Source organism: Lepidochelys kempii, chromosome 6 (genome assembly GCF_965140285.1).
Source record: "Lepidochelys kempii isolate rLepKem1 chromosome 6, rLepKem1.hap1, whole genome shotgun sequence".
Classification (NCBI taxonomy): domain Eukaryota; kingdom Metazoa; phylum Chordata; order Testudines; family Cheloniidae; genus Lepidochelys; species Lepidochelys kempii.
Genome location: NC_136385.1, coordinates 13,709,842 through 13,735,540, shown reverse-complemented (window position 1 = coordinate 13,735,540; position 25,699 = coordinate 13,709,842). Strand labels below are relative to the sequence as shown.

Genomic DNA, 25,699 nt, shown 5'->3' with positions numbered 1-25,699 from the left:
CACCCTGTGCCTTGGAGGAGCAAACCTTACTGGATAGTCCATGGGAGGCTTGCGGCCTGGGCGAGCTGCTGCTCGGAGGGGCCTGGTGGGATTTGCATGTCTCCGCAACACCCTTCCCCAACTGACCTGGAAAATCCACCCCTAGGGCTGTGGGAAACGACCAGGGGTCATTTCTTTTCTCTAGCAGAATGGGGGTGTCAAACACTGCAGAAGCCACCAGTCCCACTGGCGCGAGTTACTCAGGTGACTCCCTTCTTGGCAGCCTAAGCAGAGGGGGCAGGGCCACGGATAGCCTGGGCCCTGGGGGATGGGGATCTGTCTCACAGGGGAAGCCAAGCAAGAGCCCTGCATCAGCCCATACTGTGCATGCTCTGAGGATAATTACAGAACCTCAGGCTCAGGGACTGCCACTGCCCAGCATATTCCATCAGCTGCTAATTTGTCTCCAGAGAAAAATCAGTGTGGTATTTGTTTAGCTGGCTCTCCTTTCTGGCTATTCTTCCACAGCTGCCTGTGTGTTGGGCCAGGGATGGGATAGCCAGGGGCTGCAGGTTGAGATTGAGGGACACCAGCAGAGCTGGGGTGCGGTGGGGTGGGGGGAGCCCATGGCTGGAACAGGGGTTCGGGTTGGAAGTGAGGGGCACCAGCAGAGCTGTTGCAGGAAGGATGAGAGCTGAGATGAAATGTGCAGAGAGCAGATTCCTTTCTGGACTCATGGAATGCATTAAAGACCTTCCCCCCCCCCCACACACACACCCCAGAGACTCCAACTGGTAATGGATGGGCTAGGAAGCCCCACCTTTCCCTGATGGCATCACCACAGGGGTGGGGGGGGAGGTATATTAAAGGGGTCCCTTGGCTCCAGGCAGCCCAGAGTAGCCGCAGGGCACAGGAAGACTCCACTTCTGTTCCCTATCTTAAAGGGACAGCCCTCCCAATTAGCCCTGGGCATCCATCACCCCCTGGGGTACTCCTTGTCTCTAGTCCAGGCATCTAGTCTGCCCTGGGCTGGTGGGCCACGCCCTGCTCCTGATGCCCATGCTCTCCTCCAGCATGAACTGCGTAGCTGAGTTCTTCACCTATGAGACCACCAAGTCGGTGGTGGTGAAGAGCTGGACCGTTGGCGTGATCAACCGGGTTGTGCAGCTGCTCGTCATCTCATACTTCATCGGGTGAGTGCCCCCCAGGCCAGGGGAGTCTCCCTGGCACTCGGGCTTCATGGCCAAACCCCTTTCCCCTTGGGCCTCGTCCCAGAGGACCAGGAGGATTATTCTTCAGGGTGGGTACCACCATACACTGATCTCCAAAGAGCCCCACTCCCGGAGGAAGGAGGCTGGGGGATGATTCAACCTCAGCTTGGCACAGGATCACTCCCCAGGCTAAAGAGTCCCGCCTGCCCACCGACCCGGCCCTGCATGTGGGTTGCACAGGGGTCGGGGTGGGGAGGAGATGCTCTCTGGGAGAAATGTAATCAACTCGTCCAACAGCAAGGGTCTCTCTCCTCCCCGCTCCTTGCTGCTGATGGGCGTTACCAGGTGGGGCTGTGCTGGGGGACACAAGAGGTCTGAGCCCTGCTGGCCCTAACCACTGGGGCCAGACAGCATCACCTAGAGAGGCAGCTATCCCCTTTTTGCCACCAATGTGCTGAATCGAAGGGTGGGAGGCTGGTTTTGGAGAAGCCCTTGGTGCATGGTTGTACACACTGTCCCGCCTGACAGTGCCCATCCCCGCCCATCAGCTTCCCCGCAGGAGAGTGTAAAGACAGTCTTTGGGTTGGGTGTCCGAGCAGGGCTGGTGTGTATGTGTGACTCTGTGTGAACAGGAGAGGTAGGGCTCTGTGTGGATCTGAGAAGTGAGGGTGGGGAAGGTTGTGCAAGCTGAGGGTGAGCTGGGGGGCTGTGTGAGCTGGGGGTGGGGCTGGGAGGAAGGGGTGCAGCAGAGGTTGTGTGAGTGGGGAGGAGGGGCTGGGAGGACAGAGCAGAGGGTTGATGGGCGGGATGCATGGGAGGGGGAGGGTGGGGCACTTTCTTCACCATCAGTGAAGGCCAAGGGAATTAACCTCCAGTCCTTCCCCAAAAGGGATGCTGTACCACAGACAGCATGGGGCTGCTGAGCACCCTCTATCCCCCACCACAACCCTCGTGGCTCTCATGCACCCCTTCCCCCGCAGCCCAGTGACCCTTGCATGGTCCCCCAGCCTAGTGACATTCACACAGCCCCCTCTCCTTCACCCCCTGCCCCGGTGATCCCCTTGGCACTTTTGAAAATGGGACTTGTACTCCTAAATCACTTAGATGCTTTGGATTATTTCATCCTAAATCTCTGTGATTTCCAATGAGGTTCAGGGCCAGATTTTCAAAAACCTTTCACTCCCTTTCATGCCCCAAAACAAAAGCCCAGATTTCCAAAATATCTTAGCGATTGGCCCTGAGTTCTTGTAAATAATTAGGCTGCACCAGAAGCCATCATGTGCTTGGCGAATTTGGCCCCCATCGTGTGCCAGGTGACTGCAAAAAAAAAAATCTGACTTTGTGCTCTTTTGAAAATCTCTTTTTCGGGCTCCTAAGTCCTGGGACGTTAGATCCTCCATTACCTGGGCACTTTTGGAAAATCTACCACGGAGCTATAAGAAAAAGCAGTGAAGGTGGTGGGGATACAACTGCAGAGAAGAATCTGCAGGGGGCCACTAGGTGGCACGAGATGTGTAGGAAGAAGAGCTCTGTGTGTCTTTTACAGCCAGGCTGGCTCTGAGCCCGTTCCTCTCACTTGTTATTTTAAAGGGACATTTTAACATTGGCTGCCGCTTTTTAGAAGGAAGTGTCATTTCAGTAACTGGGGTTACTGAATCAAGCCGCCCCCAAAATCAGGCAACAATCTTATAAAATTCCTTTGCCTTCTGGTTCCTGAGCTGGTAGGCGACATGGGGGGTCCTGTTATCATGTTCTTCTTGGTAATCAGCAGGGCTAGACACTTGCATTTGGTTTCTGTTGATGAAAGCAAAGTGTGTGACCTCAGCTCGCCAAGGGGCACTGCTGGCTGTGTGACAGCGTTTAAACAGGGAGGTGATCCCACAGCAAGGAACGCAGGTAAACAGATGAGCTGCTCCAGGTGGGCAGCAGTGTAGTGTGCGAGGGCAGCAGGAGGGAGGTCAGGAGCAAAATGATCGTTTTGAAAGGGGAATTCCAGGAACTCAGTCTGAAAGAGCTCACTCGCTTCCAAAATGGATTGATGAATGCGGCACAAGACGCTGGATCGTTTGAAAACAGGACATGTGTGTGGACCCAATGCAGTTTAGGCTGAAGAAAACTAAAGTTAACCCGAAAACAAAACCATTTGCATTTAGACAAGACCTAAGGTTGTCACTAAATCCCATGACTCCAGGAGGTGGGGCTTTAGCAAGGCCAGCAAAGACTCCCAATAAAATCCCAAGAGTTGGGGACAATGCAAAGGGATCTTCACAGCTCTCTACCGAGCCTGTCCCAGGTTGGCGAATTGTGGGGGAGTTTCCCCAGCCTGCCCCTCCGGTGAGAGGCTAATGTGGGTCTCTGTCCCTCTCCCCCCTCCCCCCGCAGCTGGGTGTTTCTCCATGAGAAGGCGTACCAGGTGCGGGACACCTCCATTGAGTCCTCTGTGGTGACTAAGGTCAAGGGCTTCGGCAAATACACCAACAGGGTCATGGATACGGCAGACTACGTTACACCCCCACAGGTAATCCTCATGCTGGAGGGCCAGTACCAGAGGAGTGGTTAAAAATAGTCAGGACTGGGGTATTGTGTGATTGGAGCTAAGGATGCCCAAAAGGTCTGGAGGGACTTGATTATTATTGCTATTATTCATGTTATGGTAGTGTCTAGAGGCTCCAGCTGAGATCAGGGTCTGGTCATGCTGGGCTCTGCTCAGCCCGGACACACACACAGAAACAGGCCCTACCCCAGCTGAGACCCAGGCCCTGTGGGGCCAGGCGCTACACAGACACATGGCGAGAGAGAGGTCCTGCCCTGACTGAGAAAATGAGGAGGTTAATAATACTTTGTCTAATCTTATCTAGCTAGCTCTTTGGGGCAGGGACTCTCTCTTACTAATGTGTGCAGCACCTGGCACAGTGGGGACCCTGATCTTGGCTGATACTACATTGATACAATGAATACTGGTCCCTACTGTCTGCTGCTTCAGTCTCTAAGCTTGAATTCAAAGAACTATATCCCTGATATGTGCCTTATTCAATTAAACAACCAGCTGTCAGCCTGTGTACTCCTGAGTTCAGGAAATGCCCCCTGCGTGCCCCCTCACAGAATCGTGGCACCCCAGCAATCCCTTCTCTGAGAGGATGAGGACCCTAGATCAGAACAGGGAGAGATCTGTGGGCGTCATGGCAGAGGAGGGGGTTGAAAGAGGAGAAGGCAGCAGCTTTATGAAGATGGAGGGGGAGACACCCATACACACACGCGTGGGGGATCTGTGAAGGGACCCATGAGCTAGGGGAATTCTGTTCCTTTACTTTGGCCTCATCAGAATCATAAAGCAAAATATCTGATCCCTCCTAAGAACAGCTTAGGACATAGGAGGTTAAATATAGCATTTTTCTGAGCCATCAGCAGCTTTCCTGTGTCCCCTTTACAAGCTGTGTGCACAAGCACACAGTGTTCAGGATAAACAGACGGGCCTTGACATTGAATTGTAGCTACTGCTCCTTCCCCTAGCTCAAACAGGGACTACAAACACAGTGCTCTCCTGCTTGGAAATTCCCAGAGCAGGTGCAGAGTAAATTAGGAAGATGGAGGATACAGAACTAGAACTGAGCAAAAATTGTAGTTGAACTGGAAGGGAGAGGGGAGCAAAAATTGGTCTAACCCCTAGATCATGCTCTTCCTGGAGAAACCACAAGAACTCAGTATGGGGCGCTTTCTCCCTCTAGTGGCTGCATCATGTAAAGCCTGCTGCTGGCTGTGAGCTGACAGCTGAATGAGATAATATCTTTTAATGGACCAGCTTCTGCTGGTGAAGAGCCAAGCTTTCAAGCCACACAGAGCTTCTGTTCAGGTCTGTGAGCTGAGATAGGAGGGGCTCATGCTTTTTAGTCTACAGATCCTGGGTGAGTCAAATGAAATTCTGTTTACGTTGTTCATTTCTAATCACCTGTTTTTTGGGTGGATTTTTCCTTTTTTGCATGTTTTGAAAAAAATGGGGCAAATTTGAATTCAAAAAAGCAAAGTGAAAAATGACACAAACATCTTGAAATGAAATGTTTTGATTTTTCGATGAAGGATCTGTTTGTCAATACAAATAAATAATTCTCCCAGCTCTGTGCACAGGGATCAAATCAAGGTGCTTTGATCTAAGAGACTTGCTGGTTGAAAAATTTCCATTAAAACTGTTTTTTAGTGGAAATGGGGTTTTCAGCTAAACACATTTTTTGAGCGAGGTGCCCTCTTTCCTCAGAAAATTGGATTTTTTTCATTAAAAAGACCAAACACCATAAACTCAAAAAAATATTTCAGTCAGGAATTACTGCGTTCATTCCTCATGGGAGTTGTAGTTCATTTGCCCCTTGTTCCTGTTCTGTGTAGGTTGGGCTCCTGGGCCAGACTACATTTCCCATGAATGGTCAGGGGCTTTCATGACACACCCACTTCCCTTCACTATAAGGGGAGACTGCAGTGCATCATGGGAGGTGTAGTCTGGCCAAGAAACCGGGCCTAGAGAGGAGAACCAGGGGATGAATGAGGCACCAGAACTACAGCTCCCATGAGGCACCACAGTGATGTTTCCAAATGGAAATATTTTGATTTCTGGTTGTTTTTGCCAACAATTCAAAATTTCCTGTGGAAATAAAAGGCATTTTCAGACCCACTGTTTCTGGGAGAAGGAGCCACTAGTGCTGGGGCTGCAGATCTGGCCCATTTACTTCAATGGAGCCATGGCCCATTGACATGAGCTGGGGATCTGGCCCAGTGTCCAATACACACGCACACTGAAAAGCTGTAGCTGCAGCTATGCTGAGGCTGACCTTATTCTGAGGCTTGGCTGCTCAGCTGCAATAAGCAATTTGCTCATTTCCCACCAGCCCCGTGATCTGCTCTGGTCATTAAAGGGACCAGGATCATTAACCCTTCCCAAAAGGACTTGGGGGTGTGTCCTGACAGGCTGGTGAGGCTGCCTGTCACAGAGGAGGTCAGTGCCATTCAGTCATCTTCACTCATGCGAGCCCCAGGGAGTGCTAGTCATGGGGCTGCTTGCCTCATGCTGAGAGGCAGGGGGCAGAGTGGGTTGGCCAAGCCCTCCTCAATGGCCCCTGTGTCTCAGCCTCGCCTACTGTCCTGCTGCAGCTCCCTATGGAGGGCAGGCCAAGGGAGTCCTCAGTGGGCATGTGAGACACGCTTGGTTTTCTGGACTTCACATCTGAACGTGATGGGTGACCGCTGCTCAATGCATAGTGAGACAGGCTTGGGATGGCTGGCTGCTGGGCTTATTCTGAAGGCTAACTGTCCTCCGCATGTCACTGCCCCACTCTGTGCCTCAGTTTCCCCTCCCACCCTTTGTCTTTCAGATTGTAGCACTTTAAGGCAGGGACACAACAGGGCTCCGATCTGAGCTGGGACAGGGCCCGTCTCTCACTGTGTGTCTGTGCAGCGCCCCGCCCCATGGGGCCCTGATCTCAGCTGGGGCAGGGCCTGTCTCTCACTGTGTGTCTGTGCAGTGCCCCGCCCCATGGGGCCCTGATCTCAGCTGGGGCAGGGCCTGTCTCTCACTGTGTGTCTGTGCAGCACCTGGCACAACAGGGCCCCGGTCTCAGTTACTAATCTCATACTGCTACTAAAAATTTCACATCCTGGCTTGTACATCAGAGGGAAGTTCTCACACACACGCTCTCTGGTACAACCACTGACACAGTTGTCACTCACGTTGTCTGGGATCACTTTGCTTCTCTGATATCACAGGATGGATGAGCCCTAGCTTCAATCTGGCGAAGACTAAACCCTTGGGTTTGCGAAAGCTGTCTGCATCTAGCCTCAATTTCCAGCGTGCTGAGAGTAATCCTTGTGCTATTGACCCAGCAGTCTGGGGAACAAATTGGGGTTCCCTTTTGGATCATCTTTGCACAATCAAAACATATGAGGGCTTACAGCTCCCCTGGCAGGGACTCCCTTGTAATGTGCGCTGGGCTCTGTGGTTGAGAATGCTGTAGAACAGCAGTTGTTATTGCTTATGTGCCCTCTGGCTCGGACTGGATCCCTGTCCACAGGTTGTGCTATAGAGACCACAGTGAACGTTTAGCCAGCTGGGGTTGGTAGGAAAACCTACATGGAAACTCCAGCTCATACAGCACCCAGCTGCCCACTGGCCTGGTAAGTAGAGACCGCAACAAACCCAGGGCGTGAGCTCCACCAGCTTGCTGGATCGAATGCAAAGCCCTGCTCAGAATCTACAAGGTTTAGGATTTCAGCCCACCACCCACACATGGTGCCTCATACAGATCCCAGAGTTCCTGGGGTGGGGGGTGAGGCTTTAGGTAGGGGGTTGCCAGCTATGCAAGACATGATCAGGGCTGATCAGATGCAACACGTGCATGGTCAGGAGCAAGCTGTGAGGCCTGTCTCCAGGGAGGAACACACCCTCCCATGCAAGTTACCTTCAGGAACCAACAACATTTTGGGTTCATTGGCAAATAGGAAAAGTAGGGGCTGGGGGAGAAAATGTTTCAGGTCCACCCAAAAATGAAGTGTTTTGAAATTTTCAGTGAACTGGGGGAAAAAATCATTTTGGATAGAATAAAACAGTTTGTTTTGATTGCAAGTGGATTTTAAATAATTTTTAGAAAAAAAATTGATGGAAGTTTTGAAAGGAAAATCTGCTCTGCACTAAAAAGGTGGAAAGGTTTCACTGAGCAAATGTCTAAACAAAATGTTCTGACTTTGTAAAAATACACCCACTGATATGAACAACTCGGCAAAACCACCCTGAATTTACAAAACGTTTTGGAGGCATGGCATCTACATTTTTCACCCAAAAAAGGTTTTGGGTGATTTTTCCCCCAGTGCTGATCTTCAGTGCAGAGTTAGCTCCAATGTTGCCTCAACTGGAGCCCTGTCCACGCACACATAGAATCATAGAATATCAGGGTTGGAAGGGACCTCAGGAGGTCATCTAGTCCAACCCCCTGCTCAAAGCAGGACCAGTCCCCAACTAAATCATCCCAGCCAGGGCTTTGTCAAGCCTGATCTTAAAAACTTCAAAGGAAGGAGATTCCACCACCTCCCTAGGTAATGCATTCCAGTGCTTCACCACCCTCCTGGTGAAAAAGTTTTTCCTAATATCCAACCTAAACCTCCCCCACTGCAACTTGAGACCACTACTCCTTGTTCTGTCATCTGATACCACTGAGAACAGTCTAGATCCATCCTCTTTGGAACCCCCTTTCAGGTAGTTGAAAGCAGCTTTCAAATGCCCCCTCATTCTTCTCTTCTGCAGACTAAACAATCCCAGTTCCCTCAGCATCTCCTTATAAGTCATGTGTTCCAGTCCCCTAATCATTTTTGTTACCCTCCACTGGACTCTTTCCAATTTTTCCACATTCTCCTTGTAGTGTGGGGCCCAAAACTGGACACAGTACTCCAGATGAGGCCTCACCAATGTTGAATAGAGGGGAACGATCACGTCCCTCGATCTGCTGGCAATGCCCCTACTTATACATCCCAAAATGCCATTGGCCTTCTTGGCAACAAGGGCACACTGTTGACTCATATCCAGCTTCTCGTCCACTGTAACCCCTAGGTCCTTTTCTGCAGAACTGCTGCCGAGCCATTCAGTCCCTAGTCTGTAGCGGTGCATGGGATTCTTCTGTCCTAAGTGCAGGACTCTGCTCTTGTCCTTGTTGAACCTCATCAGATTTCTTTTGGCCCAATCCTCTAATGTGTCTAGGTCCCTCTGTATCCTATCCCTACCCTCCAGCGTATCTACCTTTCCTCCCAGTTTAGTGTCATCTGCAAACTTGCTGAGGGTTCAATCCACACCATCCTCACAGATCCTTTCCTCGGTCACGGTGGTGCTCCTAAGCTGAGCTAGCCAGCCCAAGAAGGGGAGAGGCCAAGGACACTGGAATCTTTGTAGAAGTGGGGGGCCAAGGCCAAAGTGCCACTTCCCTCTCTGCAGCTATCTGCTCCGGTGGTGAGCCAGCTGCCTTCTCTTCTGGCACCACAGCAGGCCCTGGTGGGCGAAAGGTGTAATTGCAGTGCCTCCCTGGCAGAATCTATTATTCTACATGGAAAAAAGAAATCTGCAGGGGACATGAATTCTACACTTGTGCAGTGGCGCAGAATTCCCCCAGGAGTACACAGTGTGTCTTGCCCTTTAGCAGTACAATTGTTTTTCCCATAATGCATATGTTTCTTTTGTTAAAAAGTGGGAGGGGATTGGTCCCCTATACCTTTGCCCCTGGTTCCAGTGCTGGTGGGAGAGGCGACAGCTCAAGTGAGCTCACGTTTGCAGGCCAGTGTCATTTTGCAGTGTGGAGCTCTCACTGGAGCTGAGCTGACTCAAGAGGAGCTAACACCAGCATCACTCGAGTTATCTCTGCAGTGAGAGCAGACCTTTAGGAAAGACCCAGATGCTGTATTGCTGATTTACCCTCATCTGGGAAACTGATCTGCAAGACCCTGGATGTCTGCCACTGCTCAGCAGAGGGGGGACACAGGAGTCAGAATGAAAGGGAATGCGCTCTTGAGATCTCTCATTCAATCCTCACTTATGTCTAACATGTCATTAATCACATCGATCCTGTTGTGTTCATGGCATACAGGCTGAGCAGTTAGATAAAAATTAGGACTGTCAGTTAATCACAGTTATCTCACGTGATTAACTCAAAAAAATTAATCGTGATTAAAAAATTAATCACAATTAATCGCAGTTTTAATCGCCCTGTAATACAATAGAATACCAATTGAAATTTATTAAATATTTTGGATGTTTTTCTACAGTTTCACAAATATTGTATTCTGTGTTGTAATTGAAATTGAAGTGTGTATTATTTTTATTACAAATATTTGCACTGTAAAAATAATAAAGAAATAGTATTTTTCAGTTCACCTCATGCAAGTACTGTAGTGCAATCTCTTTGTCGTGAAAGTGCAATTTACAAATGTAGATTTTTTTGTTACATAACTGCACTCAAAAACAAAACCATGTAAGTCCACTCAGTCCTACTTCTTGTTCAGCCAATTGCTAAGACAAACAAGTTTGTTTACATTTACAGGAAATAATGCTGCCCTCTTCTTATTTACAGTGTCACCAGAAAGTGAGAACAGGATTTGCATGGCACTTTTGTAGCTGGCATTGCAAGGTACTTACGTGCCAGATACGCCAAACATTCGTATGCCCCTTCATGCTTCAGCCACCATTCCAGAGGACATGCTTCCATGCTGATAACGCATGTTAAAAAAATAACGCGTTAATTCAATTTGTGAATGAACTCTTTGGGGGAGAATTGTATGTCCCCTACTCTGTTTTACCCACATTCTGCCATATATTTGATGTTATAGCAGTCTTGGATGATGACCCAGCACATGTGGTTCATTTTAAGAACACTTTCACTGCAGATTTCACAAAGCGCAAAGAAGGTACCTGTGATGGGTTCGGTCACAGAAACCCTCTTGGGACTGTCACCTGATGTGCTGAAACTACCTCTGAGCCCACTTTCTTTGATGGCTTGTGTCATAAATATAAAGGGAAGGGTAAACCCCTTTAAAATCCCTCCTGGCCAGAGGAAAAATCCTCTCACCTGTAAAGGGTTAAGAAGCTAAAGGTAACCTTGCTGGCACCTGACCAAAATGACCAATGAGGAGACAAGATACTTTGAAAAGCTGGGAGGAGGGAGAAAAACAAAGGGTCTGTCTGTCTGTGTGATGCTTTGGCTGGGGTCAGAACAGGAATGGAGTCTTAGAACTTAGTAAGTAATCTAGCTAGGTATGTGTGAGATTACGATTTCTTTAAATGGCTGAGAAAAGAACTGTGCTGAATAGAATGACTATTCCTGTCTGTGTGTCTTTTTTGTAACTTAAGGTTTTGCCTAGAGGGATTCTCTATGTTTTGAATCTAATTACCCTGTAAGGTATCTACCATCCTGATTTTACAGAGATGATTCCTTTACTTCTATTAAAAGTCTTCTTGTAAGAAAACTGAATGATTTTTCATTGTTCTCAGATCCAAGGGTTTGGGTCTGTAGTCACCTATGCAAATTGGTGAGGATTTTTACCAAACCTTCCCCAGGAAGTGGGGTGCAAGGGTTGGGAGGATTTGGGGGGGAAAGACATGTCCAAACCACGTTTCCCAGTAAACCCAGATAAAATTTGGTGGTGGCAATGGAAATCCAAGGGTAAAAAAATTTTGTACCTTGGGGAAGTTTTAACCTAAGCTGGTAAAAGTAAGCTTAGGAGGTTTTCATGCAGGTCCCCACATCTGTACCCTAGAGTTCAGAGTGGGGAAGGAACCTTGACAGCTTGGGACTCCAGAACTCTGTCTTGTTGAGCCAGACACGCAAGCCTGGTGCAACACAGACCCAGGGTCTGAACCACGCCCCCAAAGCTGCAGACTTAACAGAAAACAGCTCAGAAAGTGTTCCTGTCTTCAGCACCCAGACACCCAGCTCCCAATGGGCTCCAAACCCCAAATAAATCCGCTTTACTCTGTATAAAGCTTATACAGGGTAAATTCATAAATTGTCCGGCCTCTATAACACTGATAGATATGCACAGCTGTGTGCTCCCCCAGGTATCACTTACTCTGGGTTTAATAATAAACAAAAGTGATTTTATTAGGTATAAAAAGTAGGATTTAAGTGGTTCCAAGTAATAACAGACAGAACAAAGTAAGTCACCAAGTAAAATAAAGCAAAAACACGCAAGTCTAAGCCTAATACATTGAGAATCTGCATACAGGTAAATCTCACCCTCAGAGATGTTCCAATAAGCTTCTTTCACAGACCAGACTCCTTCTTAGTCTGGGCCCAATCCTTTCCCCTGGTACAGTTCTTGTTAGTTCCAGCTCAGGTGGTAACTAGGAGATTTCTCATGACTGCAGCCCACTTTGTTCTGTTCCACCCCCTTTAATAGCTTTAGCACAAGGCGGGAATCTTTGTCTCTCTCTGAGTCCCCACCTCTCCTTCTAAATGGAAAAGCACCAGGTTAAAGATGTATTCCAGTTCAGGTGACATGATCACATGTCCTGTGAGGCTTCATTACCCACGTGCTGGCACACATGTATACAGGAAGTCTTACAAGTAAACAGAGCCATTTACAACCAATTGTCCTGGTTGATGGGAGCCATCAAGATTCCAAACTACCATTAATGGCCCACACTTTGCATAATTACAGTAGGACCTCAGAGTTATATTTAATATTCCTAGTTTCAGATACAAGAATGATACATTCATACAAAAAGGATGACCACAGTCAGTAGATTATAAGCTTTGTAATGATACCTTACAAGATACCTCTTTCATAAAGCATATTCCAGTTACATCATATCCACACTTATAAACATATTTTTATAAAAATATGGAGTGCAACGTCACAGTACCAATGTGAGATTTCTAAAGATAGCTACAGCACTTGACCCAAGGTTTAAGAATCTGACGTGCCTTCCAAAATCTGAGAGGGATGAAGTGTGGAGCATGCTTTCAGAAGCCTTAAAAGAACAACACTCCAATGCAGAAACTACAGAACCTGAACCACCACCACCAAAAAAAAAAAAATCAACCTTCTGCTGGTGGCATCTGACTCAGATAATGAAAATGAACATGCATCAGTCTGCACTGCTTTGGATTGTTACCAAACAGAACCCATCAGCATGTCCTCTGGAATGGTGGTTGAAGCATGACGGGACATATGAATCTTTAGCGCATCTGGCACATAAATATCTTGTGATGCCAGCTAGATTCCATGCTCTCAAGTTGCAGTGAGGGACATTTAGGTTGGATATTAGGAAAAACTTTTTCACTAGGAGAGTGGTGAAGCACTGGAATGGGTTACCTAGGGAGGTGGTGGAATCTCCTTCCTTAGAGGCTTTTAAGGTCAGGTTTGACAAAGTCCTGGCTGGGATGATTTAGTTGGGGATTAGGTCCTGCTTTGAGCAGGGCGTTGGACTAGATGACCTCCTGAGGTCTCTTCCAACCCTGATATTCTATGATTCTGTGATTCTAACAGTGCCATGCGAACGCCTGTTCTCACTTTCAGGTGACATTGTAAACAAGCGGGCAGCATTATCTTCTGCAAATGTAAACAAACTTGTTTGTCTGATGGTATGTCTACACTATGAAATTAGGTCAATATTATAGAAGTCAAAAAGAAAAGGAGTACTTGTGGCACCTTAGAGACTAACCAATTTATTTGAGCATGAGCTTTCGTGAGCTACAGCTCACTTCAGCTGTAGCTCACGAAAGCTCATGCTCAAATAAATTGGTTAGTCTTTAAGGTGCCACAAGTACTCCCTTTTCTTTTTGCGAATACAGACTAACACGGCTGTTACTCTGAAACCTGTCATTATAGAAGTCGATTTTTAGAAATCGATTTTATACAGTCAATTGTGTATGTCCACACTAAACGCATTAAGTTGATGGAGTGCGTCCTCACTACCATGGCTAGCATCGGCTTATGGAGCGGTGCACTGTGGGTAGCTATCCCACAGTTCCCACAGTCTTTGCCACCCATTGGAATTCTGGGTTAAGCTCCCAATGCCTGATGGGGCAAAAACATTGTCGCGGGTGGTTTTGAGTACATGTCAGTCGCCCCTCATCCGTGAAAGCAACAGCAGACAGTTGTTTCACTCCTTTTTTCTGTGCGGACGCCATACTGCTTTCAGCAGACGGTGCAGTAGGACTGCTAACCGTTGTCATCCACCACTTCTGCTGCAACTCTGCTCTGCTGCTATTGTCTCAATAGCGAATTTCTCCATGTTGTCTGTCATGGGCTCCTGGGTATGTGTGTTCTTCCTCGGGAAATGTGCACGGTGCTAACTGTCGTAATCCACCGCTTCCGCTGCAACTCTGCTCTCCTGCAGACGACATACCACGGCAAGCATGGAGCCCACTCAGATCACCGCAGCAGTTATGAGCATTGTAAACACCTCATGCATTATCCTGCAGTATGTGCAGAACCAGAACCTGCAAAAGCAGGCGAGGAGGCGATGGCAGTGCAGTGACAAGAATGATGAGGACATGGACACAGACTTCTCTCAAAGTACGGGCCCCGGCAATTTGGACATCCTGGTGGCAATGGGGCAGGCTCATGCCATGGAATGCCAATTCTGGACCCAGGAAACAAGCACAGACTGGGTAGGACTGCATAGTGTTGCAGGTCTGGGATGATTCCCAGTGGCTGCGAAACTTTTGCGTCCGTAAGGAACTTAGTGACTACTATCAGGGAAGATCGCTCCCAGCCAAACGCAGACAGCTCAGCATTAACCCCCCCTACCCCCACCACCGTATGGCTAAAGGCAGGGATGATTTCTTTTCGGCCACAGGCAAACAGCCCAGCAGGAATGGCCACCTCTGAATGTCCCCTTAATAATGTCCCTGGAGGATTTCCGCTCCATCCCCAGACACGTTAACAGACTTTTGCAGTAGTTGTACTGGCTGTGAATGCATCCCAAGTCTTCAGGGCAAATTAATCATTAAACACGCTTGCTTTTAAACCATGTATTATATTTACAAAGGTACACTCACCAGAGGTGCCTTCTCCGGCTTCATGGTCCGGGAGCCCACCTTGGGAGGGTGTTGGCTCCAGGGTGATAAAGAGTTCCTGGCTGTTGGAGAGAACAGTTTCTCCACTTGCCTGTTGGGTGCTGTCCTCCTCCTCCTCCTCATTTTCCTCATCCCCAAAATCCTCATCCCTGTTGCTTGAGACTCCCCCCTTGCAGGTGTCCACGGACAGGGGTGGGGTAGTGGTAGGGGCACCCCTTAAAATTGCATGCAGCTCATCATAGAAGCGGCATGTCTGGGGCTCTGACCCGGAGTGGCTGTTTGCCTCTTTGGTTTTTTGGTAGGCTTGCCTGAGCGCCTTAATTTTCACGCGGCACTGCTGCAGGTCCCAGTTATAGCCTCTGTCCATCATGCCCTTGGAGATTTTTTCAAATATATTGGCATTTCGTCTTTTGGAGCAGAGTTCTGATAGCATGGCTTTGTCTCCCCATACATCGATCAGATCCAGTACCTCCCATTCGGTCCATGCTGGAGCTCTTTTGCAATTTTGGGACTGCATGGTCACCTCTGCTGATGAGCTCGCCACGCTGGCCAAACAGGAAATGAAATTCAAAAGTTCCTAGTGCTTTTCCTGTGTACCTGGCTAGTGCATCTGAGTTGAAAGTGCAGTCGAGAGTGGTCACAATGGAGCTCCTGGAGGCCAATACCATCGAATTGCGTCCACACTACCCCAAATTCGACCAGGCGATGTCGAGTTCAGCACTAATACCCTCGTCAGGGAGGAGTACAGAAATCGATTTTAAGAGCCCTTTAAGTCGACAAAAATGGCTTTGTCGTGTCGACGGGTGCAGGGTTAAATCGATCTAACGCTGCTAAATTCGACCTAAACTCATAGTGTAGACTGGAGCTGAGTGATTGGCAGAACAAGAAGTAGGACTAAGTGGACTTGCAGGCTCTAAAATTTTACATTGTTTTATTTTTGAATGCAGGTTTTTTGTACATAATTCTACATTTGTAAATTCAACTTTCACGATAAAGAGATTGCACTACAGTATTTGTATTAAGTGAATTGAAAAATACTATTTCTTTTATTTTTTTACAGTGTAAATACTTGTAATCAAAAATAAATATAATGTGAGCACTGTACACTTTGTATTCTATGTTGTAATTGAAATTAAGGTATTTGAAAATGTAGAAAACATCCGAAAATATTTAAATGGTATTCTATTATTGTTTAACAGTGTGATTAATCATGATTAATTTTTTTAATTGCTTGACAGCCCTAATAAAATTATCAAATGCTCTTGCTGGAAGGCTGCCACATAACAGGGTTTTATTTCTTAGAACTCAGAACCTTAACATACTAAAACCAAAAGCAGAGCGAAACAAAGCAGGCTGCTCTCTAGTACAACTCACCCCCCACCTTACTCTAGGCGGGCTCTCTGCAGATTGATGCTGATTGCATGCGGGCCTGGAAAAATCCCAGAGAATTTAAAGTGATCAATCACAATTTTAACAGTTTTCAACACGCCCTAGCTCCTGGCTGTTTCACTTGCTCTGTTTCTTCTCTGCGCCCTTCCCTATCCTGTCTCTCTGACCCCATCCCATCTCTGCAGGGGACGTCCGTCTTTGTGATCATCACTAAGCAGATTGTCACGGAGAACCAGGTGCAAGGCTTCTGCCCTGAGGTAAGCAGGTGAGGAGTGCGGGAGAATGGTGGGAGGGCTTGGGAAGGGGAAGAAGGGTTGATCTTCCCCAGCTGAAAGTGAAGCTATTCTCTGGAGAGGTTGCCTTGAGGTACCCGCTGTTGGGGCATTTAGGGTCCCCACCACCATCAGAGCGGTGGCAGGGGGGGGGGCAATCTATATGCCTGCCTGTCTGTCCCTGGGGCTCATTCCCTCTGCCTGCCTCCCCCTTGCTCTCCTTTTCCAGAGCGAAGTGAAGTACAGCTGTGTGTCTGACAGTGATTGCCAGAGGCCTGTCCCTACTACAGGAGGCGGTAAGAACCCAGAACCACACAGCAGCTCCAACAGGAGGCTAGGGCCTAGCATGTGGGAATGGTGGGTGGATGCCCTAGTATGGGGCGATGGCCAGGAGGGAGCAGCATCAGCCTGTGGGGTGAGGGAGAGGGATCGGTGAGGGAGGAGAGAGTGAAGAATAGATGAGTGGAAGAAGAAGGGGTGGATGGATGGATTGATGTCTGGCAGTGTCTGAACCTGCTGCATCTGGATGTAAAATCAGGAGTTGCCATGGCGTGATCGAAAGGCCAGGCCGGCCAGCTGGGAGTTGGTAGCCAACTCAAACCTCTCTGCAGGATCTGGGCTCTGTGGGGGTGGCAGCAGGGACCAATGTGGGCACAGGAGGCAGGGTGGAGGGGCTGGGAGTGGGGTTTGTGATGCTAATAAATGGGGGGCGGTTCCACAGGGATCCTGACTGGCCGGTGTGTGAACTACAACAGGAGCCTGTGGACCTGTGAGATCCAGGGCTGGTGCCCGGCTGAGGTGGACACAGTTCAGGCGTAAGCTGGGCCCTTCGGGGCAGTCCCCCTTTCCCCGCTTCAGCACCCTGTTCTGTCAGCGTAGGGGTCCCCATTCTGAGAGCCCTCCTGGAAGTCACTGGCACCTAGAGGAGTCTGGGGCGCCGTACCAGGGCCACCTTCTGGTGGCAGTTGTGCTTGGCTGGGTCACCTGTTCCGCATGGCCAGGTGCAGAGAGCCTCCCACATCCTCAGCTCTCGACATGAAGGGGGGACCCCACTGTGCACTATTCTCTGACCCATAGGGGGTGAAGCAGGGATGTGGTATATCAGGTGGCACTGCACTGTGGTTATTCTCTGCTGTCCAGGGCCAAGAGAGGACAGATCGGGGTCGTGGCCCGGGTGCACTGTGCTGTGTCTCTGCTCTGCCCCCCAGGGCCTATAGGGGCCGTGGCCTGGTGGCACTGTGCTGTGACTATGCTGTACCCCACAGAGTCCATAGGGGGTGGACTGGGGCCATGGTCGGGTGGCACTGTGCTGTGGCTATTCTCTGCCTCACAGGGCCTATAGGGGGTGGATTGGGGCCATGGCCGGGTATAACTGTGCTGTGTCTGTGCTCTGCCCCACAGCATCCATAGAGGGTGGATTGGGGCCATGGCCTGGTGGCACTGTGCTGTGACTATGCTCTGCCCCACAGGCCCAAAGGGATCTTTACTGTTTAGTCACCTTGAGCTCAAGCTACTGCCATCCACACTGTACCTGGCCTCAGAGCCCATCCAGCCCGACAGGATTATTCTCAATCACATCAGCGCCCCTCAGCCCAGGCCATGTACAGCTTTCCCTGATTGTGCAAGGAGCTGCACAGACTCCACAGACACAAAGAGCCCTAAGCTGCGGTGGGTAAATAACAGGAGCAGGGGGGCAGATGGGAATGGGACATTGCCACCCAGGCAGGCCCCAGGCCACAGCCCCCTGCCTATATCCAATGTGGGTGATTTCTCAGGGCACTCTCCCTGCAGGCCCATCATGCTGGAGGCAGAGAATTTCACCCTCTTCATTAAGAACAGCATCCGCTTCCCGCTCTTTGACTTCGAGAAGTGAGTACTCGGGGCGTTTGCATGGGGTGTGTACAGGACCCATCCGCCTCAGCTCACCTTGGGGTCAGGGGCTGACACTCAGGGACATGGAATTTGCTTTGCCCTGCATTGGCAGTGTAGAGGGGCCTTGAGGTGGGTGGAAATGACCTCTGAGGAGTCTCCCCAGCTGGCATGGGACTGGGGAGGGCCCTGCATGCACCCTACTCCCAGACACTAGATCAGAAATATGGCCCAGGTGGCACTGCATTGTGGTTATTCTGTGCTCCCCAGGGCCCATATGGGGTGGATTGGGGGCTTGGCCAGATGGAACTGCATTGTGGCTATTCTCTGCCCCCCAGGGCCTATAGTGGGTGGAACGGGGGCATGGCCAGGTGTCTCTGCGCTGTGGCTATTCTCTGCCCCCCCGTTTCCCCCAAGTCCATAGAAGATGAAGCAGGGTCATGACTGGGGGTGATGGCACTGTGGCTGTTATCTGCCCCCCATGGGCCATAGAAAGTAAGGTCTAAGTCCATGCAGCCCTGAGGCTGCTCTAATTGATACTAAGGACCAGGCAGGCCCCCAGAGTATGGCGAGTGCAAAGCAGGTCTGAAGCCCCTTTACCTCCCCATCTGAGCCTGCCCCAAGCATAGGATCTGGCAAGCTGAGGATTGGACCTTCTGCCTCACAGAGAGCCATGCCCCCAGGCTGTGTGTGTCTGAGCGGCTGCATTGCAGATAAACAGGACTTCCCAGCTCCTGGAGCCACCCTCCTCCTGGTGATGGTCAAGATTTCCCTCCAGCTGGGAATAACAGCAGGGGAGCCTGTGGCCGAGCCAGCCAGGGGTTGGGGTTGGGGTTGGGGTTAGGGTTAGAGACTATGGAAGGGGGTTAGGATTGGGAGTAGGCTTTGGGTTTATGGATGGGGTGGGGTTAGGGATGGGCTTTCCCCATGGGACCCTGTTCTCACAGTCCCCTCTCTGTGTCTCCCTCCCTCCAAGGGGTAACCTGCTGCCCAACCTCACGGCCCAGGACATCCGGACGTGCCGCTTCCATCCTGTCACCCAGCCCTTCTGCCCCATCCTGCGCCTGGGCGACATCGTCCGCTTTGCTGGCCAGGATTTTGCCAAGCTGGCCTCCACGGTGAGATTCGCGGCTTCCCCCATGGGCTGTGGCCTGACAGCCTCATGCCAGGAGAGAGCACATGTGTGTTGGCGCATGTGAGCTAGGACCATCTCCATGGAGTGTCCTTCAACACGCAGCGGAAGCGGGGAGCTGCAGGGGACTCTGGGGCCTTGGTCAGTCCCTTAGCATGGGGGAAGGGGTCCGTCCAGTGACCTGGCGTAGTGGCCCCTCTATGATGCTGCCTGGGGTAGTTTGGCTTAACACCCCATCTCTGTGCACAGGGAGGAATTCTGGGAATCAAGATCGGGTGGGTGTGTGACCTGGATCGCTCATGGGAGCACTGCGTGCCCAGCTACACCTTCACCCGCCTTGATAGTGTCTCCGAGAAGAACAACGTCTCTCCCGGCTACAACTTCAGGCAAGCACAGAGGGTGTACATGCACACATGCAAACACAAGGAAAAAGCTGTGTGAGACCCTGGGGTTAACTCACTCGCCTGGACACTCTCTGGGCACATGTACCTCTTCTCACACGGGCATACTGTACCTTCCAGCTACACACAGACACAGCACATACCCCTGACTATGTACACTGCCCTCTACATACACACTGACACACCAGATACACCCAAGTACACACACTGCTTTCCAGATACACACTAAAACACCAGATACACCCAACTACACACACAACACACACTGCCCTCCACATACACACTAGATACACCCGACTCACTGTTACACACACTCTCCTAGTTACACACCCACACCTACATACTGACTCACCGAGTTACATACACCCTCCCTGCTACACACACGCAACCACTACCTTCATACCAGACCCTTTCTTCCACACACTGTGTGTCACACCCCCCTCATACACAGCCGCCCGTCGGTGTGCACACCTTGGTGCAGCGGGGACCAGGGGATGGCAAGTCACAGTCCCTCTCCCTGTCCCCCAGGTATGCCAAGTACTACAGGCGAGAGAATGGCACCGAGTACCGGACCCTGATGAAGGCTTTCGGCATCCGTTTCGATGTGCTGGTCTACGGGAACGTATGTACGGCCAGGCAGCCAGCAGGGTCACTGCGAGGAACCAGCACTGAAGCCCTAGGACAGGGGAAGGGAGCTGATGGGGAATCACCAATGTGTCTGAGGGGTCTATACAAGGCTTGTAGAGACCACCCTGTGAGCATGTGTAGCTCTTGGCCAATCAAAACATTGGAGCTCCTCCTCACCTCCATGTGGTCCAGGCTTGGGACTGCCCCCATGTGCCTGACTCTCGACGCCACCCCACCTCTTGTTGGTGAGGAGGGTTCCAGGTTGGCCCCTCACTATCCCTCCTCCCCATGCAATGAGAATGGAGGACTCCCCCGCATGGACTCAAGCCCCTGCCGAAGCACCATGGGGTGTAGGAGGAGTTGGCTGGGTGTGGTCATGCATCTGGAGATGCAGTGCCACCTGGTGGCCATGTTTAATGAAGGAGGACAAGAGTGCTAAGACTCACGTGCCCAACAGAAACCACAAGGCAGGAGGGGAGGGGACACAGATCCTGAGGCTGGCTGTGGAGAGGGGGTTACACCACCCTGTACAGGAGGAGGGGGCCCCCCCTCATGTGGCGTCCTAGGGGCAAACCTTCCCTCCCCTAACCACTAACTCCACTCTCTGTCCTCTCAGGCTGGGAAATTCAACATCATCCCAACCCTGATAAACACCGTGGCAGCCTTTACCTCCGTCGGGGTGGTGAGTGCAACAGTCTCTCTGCCTCCTTCTTCTTCCCCTCCGCCTGCTCCACAGGAGCCAGGGTGAGCAAGCCCCGGGCTGCAGGGAAAAGGGAGGCCCTGGGCCGAGCAAAGAGCTGCTCATCTGGGCAGGCCTCCTCACTGCTTAGTGAAGCCCTGAGTCAAAGGTCAAATCCAGGCTTGCCAGGGACAGCAGAACCACAGAGAGAATCATAGAATCATAGAATCATAGAATATCAGGGTTGGAAGGGACCCCAGAAGGTCATCTAGTCCAACCCCCTGCTCAAAGCAGGACCAATTCCCAGTTAAATCATCCCAGCCAGGGCTTTGTCAAGCCTGACCTTAAAAACCTCTAAGGAAGGAGATTCTACCACCTCCCTAGGTAACGCATTCCAGTGTTTCACCACCCTCTTAGTGAAAAAGTTTTTCCTAATATCCAATCTAAACCTCCCCCACTGCAACTTGAGACCATTACTCCTCGTTCTGTCATCTGCTACCATTGAGAACAGTCTAGAGCCATCCTCTTTGGAACCCCCTTTCAGGTAGTTGAAAGGAGCTATCAAATCCCCCCTCATTCTTCTCTTCTGCAGGCTAAACAATCCCAGCTCCCTCAGCCTCTCCTCATAACTCATGTGTTCCAGTCCCCTAATCATTTTTGTTGCCCTTCGCTGGACTCTCTCCAATTTATCCACATCCTTCTTGAAGTGTGGGGCCCAAAACTGGACACAGTACTCCAGATGAGGCCTCACCAATGTCGAATAGAATCCAAGATGGGACCATGGTGATGCCACGGGAGGTGCTCTGGCGCTGTGGTGTTGGCACAGGGGAATCCAAGTTGGCACTGTGGTGATGGCACGGGGGCATCCAAGATGGTGCCATAGAAACAGGGTGGGAATCCAAGACAGTGGAATCCAAGACAGTGCTATGGAACGGTGCAGGGGGAATCCAAGATGGCACCATGGCAGTGGCCCGGGGGAATCCAAAATGGCACCTTGGCGATGCCACGGGAGGTGCTCTAACCTCCATTCAGCAGTTTGTCACCCACCACACGCAGTGTAGGGCTCTGTCCCTGCTAATGGTGGCCGGACCCCAGAGAGAAGTTACTGATGCTCCAGCAGTGTAGGCTCTGAACACACGAGTCCGGGCACCTGCGCTCAGCCCAGCTCTGAAGGGGAAGGGCTAAGCCAGCTCATCAGCCTCTCTTGGCTAAGGATCCAGGATCCCCCTGGCCTGTGGGCCCTGCCCTGCTACCTTTGGGCCCCTGTCATCCCCAGGTGATTGGGGACGGCCCCACACCCAGAAAGGAAGGCCCCGCTGTAACGAGGCTGGTTCTGGTGGGACCCAACTGAGAGTGCCAATTCAGGACAAATTGCTTAAAGCAGGGCAGTTTCAGCCCAAGGCTGGGGTTTCTTGCACACCAAGGCAAACCAAACCAGCCAAACAGAGAAGACTTTGGTTTTACCCCACTGGCTAACCACAAGTCACACAAGCAATTCCCTTCAACATTCCACTTTCCCAGTATCACCACCAGTGCAACTCGTCATGGGGACAAATGGTTATGAAAACCAGTACCCCCGTAAAAGAAAAAAGGTTCTCTCGATCCCAAAGGACCAAGGCTCAGACCCAGGTCAATATACAAATCAGATCTTACCACAAATCACGCTGCTGCCAATCCTTTAAAATCTAAAATCTAAAGGTTTCTTCATAAAAGGAAAAAGATATAGATGAGAGCTAGAAGTGCTGAAATGGAATCAATTACATACAGTAATGGCAAAGTTCTTGGTTCAGGCTTGCAGCAGTGATAGAATAAACTGCAGGTTCAAATCAAGTCTCTGGAGCACATCCACAGCTGGGATGGGTCATTCAGACTTTTGTTCAAAGCTTCAGCGTAGTAAGGTTCCTCCAGAGGTAAGAAGCAGGATTGAAGACCAGATGGAGGAGCTGCAGCAGCTTTCTATAGTCTCTTGCCATGTGGTCTCTCTTTCTTTGTTCCAAAGACAAGCTGTCCATCACATGGCCTGGAAACACCTCAGAGTTCTGTCCATAGGCAGGTCCCTGCATACCTTGCTGAGTCGCAAGGCGTATCTGCCTTCTCTCAATGGGTCAATTGTATAGTTGATGGTCCTTAATGGGCCATCAAGCAGGCTAGGCAGAGCTGACACCAACTTGTCTGGGGTGTTCCCCAGAACCATAGCACAAGTTTGTAAATACAGACAGTATAGAGCCAATATCATAACTTTAAGTACAAAATGATACACACATATAGACAGCATAATCCTAACCAGCAAACCATAACCTTGTCTTAGACACCTCATTTGACCGTCTTCATACAAGATTTGGTGCCACTACAGGACCTTGGTTGCAACAATGATCTATATGGTCCCAGATTATGTCAATAACTCACACACCCCCTCTGCTGAGCCTGGCTGGGCCCCCCTTCAGCTTGTCTCCCCTCCCCTGCAGGGCACTGTGCTGTGCGACATCATCCTCCTCAACTTCCTGAAGGGCGCAGAGCAGTACAAGGCAAAGAAGTTCGAAGAGGTGAGTCCAAGGGAGGCGGAGCCTGGCATACCCAGCAGAGAGCGGAGTGCAGGCTCCTGGGGGTGCTCCTGGCTACTCCAGTCCTGATGTCTCCCAGCAGGGGGTGCTGCAGGGAGCAGGGTGGGGGCGCTGGCTGTGGGGGGAGCTTCCGGCTGCTCCAGTCCCAGCCTCTCCAAGAAGGGGGCACTGGGGGGAGTGGGGTTGGGAGCGCTGGCTGTCGGGCAAGGAGAGATCACTCCATGCCCTTGTGGTGGGCACTGACCCGGCTCTGTGCCTCCTGCAGGTGATGGATGTGACCCTGTGCCACAGCCCCGTGTACAGGAGCAGCCAGATGCTGGGAGGCCGGAACGATGAGAAGCAATCCACCGACTCGGGGGCCTACTCCATCGGCCTCTAGTGCCCCTGCCCCTGGCAACTAGACAGTTTCCTGCCTGCCCTCTGTTGCCGCAGGCACCTTGCCCCTGCTCATTGGCAAGGGCATCTTTTGTACACTCCCCTCCTCTGATCCTTTGCTTCTTCCATCTTCCTCATCACCGACCAGAGTCTTCCTCATAGGTTCCTTCGCCAAGGGGGTGGAAATCTCTCCTCCGGAATGTCCTCAAGAAAGCATTGCCATCTCCGTCAGGAAGCGTGCACCATTCCTTCCCCATCGAACCTGGACAGTGCCAAGGAGCAGGCATGGCAGGCAGAGACCAATGTGGTGGCTGCTGGTACTGGCACCACTCAGTTACCAGCATGCCTGGCACTGTACAAGAAATGGGCAGCACTCTTCACCCTGGGGAGCACGTGCTCCTCAGCAGGGCACACTCTCTCCGGGTTTGGCTGGGTGCTGAGAGCTCAGGAGGGAACCCTTTCAACGGAGGGGTGGATGGGATTGGTTCCCTTGTCCCAGCAGGGGGCTGTCCTTCCAGCTCAGGCACTCTCTCCAGCACTGAGAGGGGCACCCCAAGGGTGGGAGTGTGGGGTCTCTTTTCGCCAGCGGGGGGTTCTCTCCCCATCTTTGCTCCTATTTCCATCCTGGCAGATTTCCAGATTCCGGAGGGGGGAGGAGGAGGAAGCAGGCCTTGGCGGGACAGGGCATCCGGACCCAGGGACATGCTATTACCCCCCTCCAGTGCTGACTCCATTCTCCCACGCCAGGGCTTTTTAATCAATAAAACTCACTTTCTTGTCGGTGTCCCTCTGGACTGTGCTGGGGCAGGCGTGTAGGTTGCGGCTCTCTCCAGGGCTTGCTGGGGGACATGGAGGTGGCAGGCACATGTAACAGGAGCTTTCTGTTCTGTATGGCCGGTGTTACCATCACCACTGATCAGCGCTGGATTGGCCAGAGCCAGGGCTCGTCTGTTCAAGCCCAACTAGGGAGATTGCTGAGATTTCAGCACCATGACCCCACTGCTTGGGGAAGCGGTCGTACTGCTGCTTACCAGAAACATCTTAGCCTGTTTCAGGCTGGGGCTCTCCTTGGGGTGTAGCCTCAGCTTCTGAGCCCTCAGCTACAGCAGAAGTTTTACCAGTCCTGGCACGACCCCCACCAGTGTGGACCTGGTTAGTGTCACTAGTTGGGGCGACTGCACCTGTATTTCCCTTCCTTAGTCCAGCCAGGCCACCATCCGAAGGCTTCTAGCTCCAGGGCGGTCCTTACCCATACACAAAGTATGCAGCTGCGTAGGGCACCAGGAAATTTGGAGCACCAAATTTCCTGGTGCCCTGTGCAGCTGTGTGCTGTCCAGCCCCTGCCACGCCTCTTCCCCATGGCCCCCGCCCCTGCTCTGCCCTAGCCCTGCCTCTTTCCACCCCTGCTCCACTCCAGCCCTGCCCCCACTCAACCCCTTCCCCAAAGCCCCTGCCCCGCCCCTTCCCGCCCCCACTCTGCCCCACTCCCCTGAGGACTGAAGCAGGGCCGGGCCTGCCCTCACCAGCAGCAGGAAGTGCAGCAACCCGGCCCCAGCTGTGCTGCCAGTGAGTGCTGGGGGGTGGTTCCGCCCTGCCTCGCAAGCCAAGCCCCGCCCACCCTGTGGAGGCCTGCCCCCCTTGCGGGGGGGCTGCGTAGGGCCCC

General features: G+C 51.2%; 1 protein-coding gene across 3 annotated transcripts; it reads left to right on the top strand.

The window, feature by feature from the left end:
* Nucleotides 1-592: 592 nt before the first annotated feature.
* P2RX3 (purinergic receptor P2X 3) lies at nucleotides 593-24,563 on the top strand. Of its 3 annotated transcripts, XM_073346821.2 has the most exons (12): nucleotides 593-1,172; nucleotides 3,573-3,708; nucleotides 16,306-16,377; nucleotides 16,622-16,688; nucleotides 17,114-17,207; nucleotides 18,184-18,261; nucleotides 19,238-19,379; nucleotides 19,643-19,779; nucleotides 20,323-20,416; nucleotides 21,038-21,103; nucleotides 23,566-23,643; nucleotides 23,927-24,291. In XM_073346821.2, exons 1-12 carry the CDS (start codon nucleotides 1,033-1,035, stop codon nucleotides 24,038-24,040), a joined length of 1,218 nt encoding a protein of 405 aa, XP_073202922.2. In that variant the 5' UTR covers nucleotides 593-1,032; the 3' UTR covers nucleotides 24,041-24,291. The 3 variants fall into 3 exon arrangements, with proteins under 3 accessions (XP_073202922.2, XP_078709250.1, XP_078709251.1); XM_078853124.1 differs by lacking the exon at nucleotides 19,643-19,779 and having other exon boundaries at nucleotides 24,199-24,563; XM_078853125.1 differs by lacking the exon at nucleotides 19,643-19,779.
* The last annotated feature ends 1,136 nt before the right edge of the window (nucleotides 24,564-25,699 follow it).

Bases quoted from the DNA above. Each gene is read 5' to 3' on its own strand.
- P2RX3 (XM_078853124.1), top strand. From the start codon at position 1,033: ATGCCCATGCTCTCCTCCAGCATGAACTGCGTAGCTGAGTTCTTCACC. The intron at 21,104-23,565 runs GTGAGTGCAACA...CCTCCCCTGCAG, and splicing joins CCTTTACCTCCGTCGGGGTG to GGCACTGTGCTGTGCGACAT. The intron at 23,644-24,198 runs GTGAGTCCAAGG...TCTTCCTCATAG, and splicing joins AGGCAAAGAAGTTCGAAGAG to GTTCCTTCGCCAAGGGGGTG.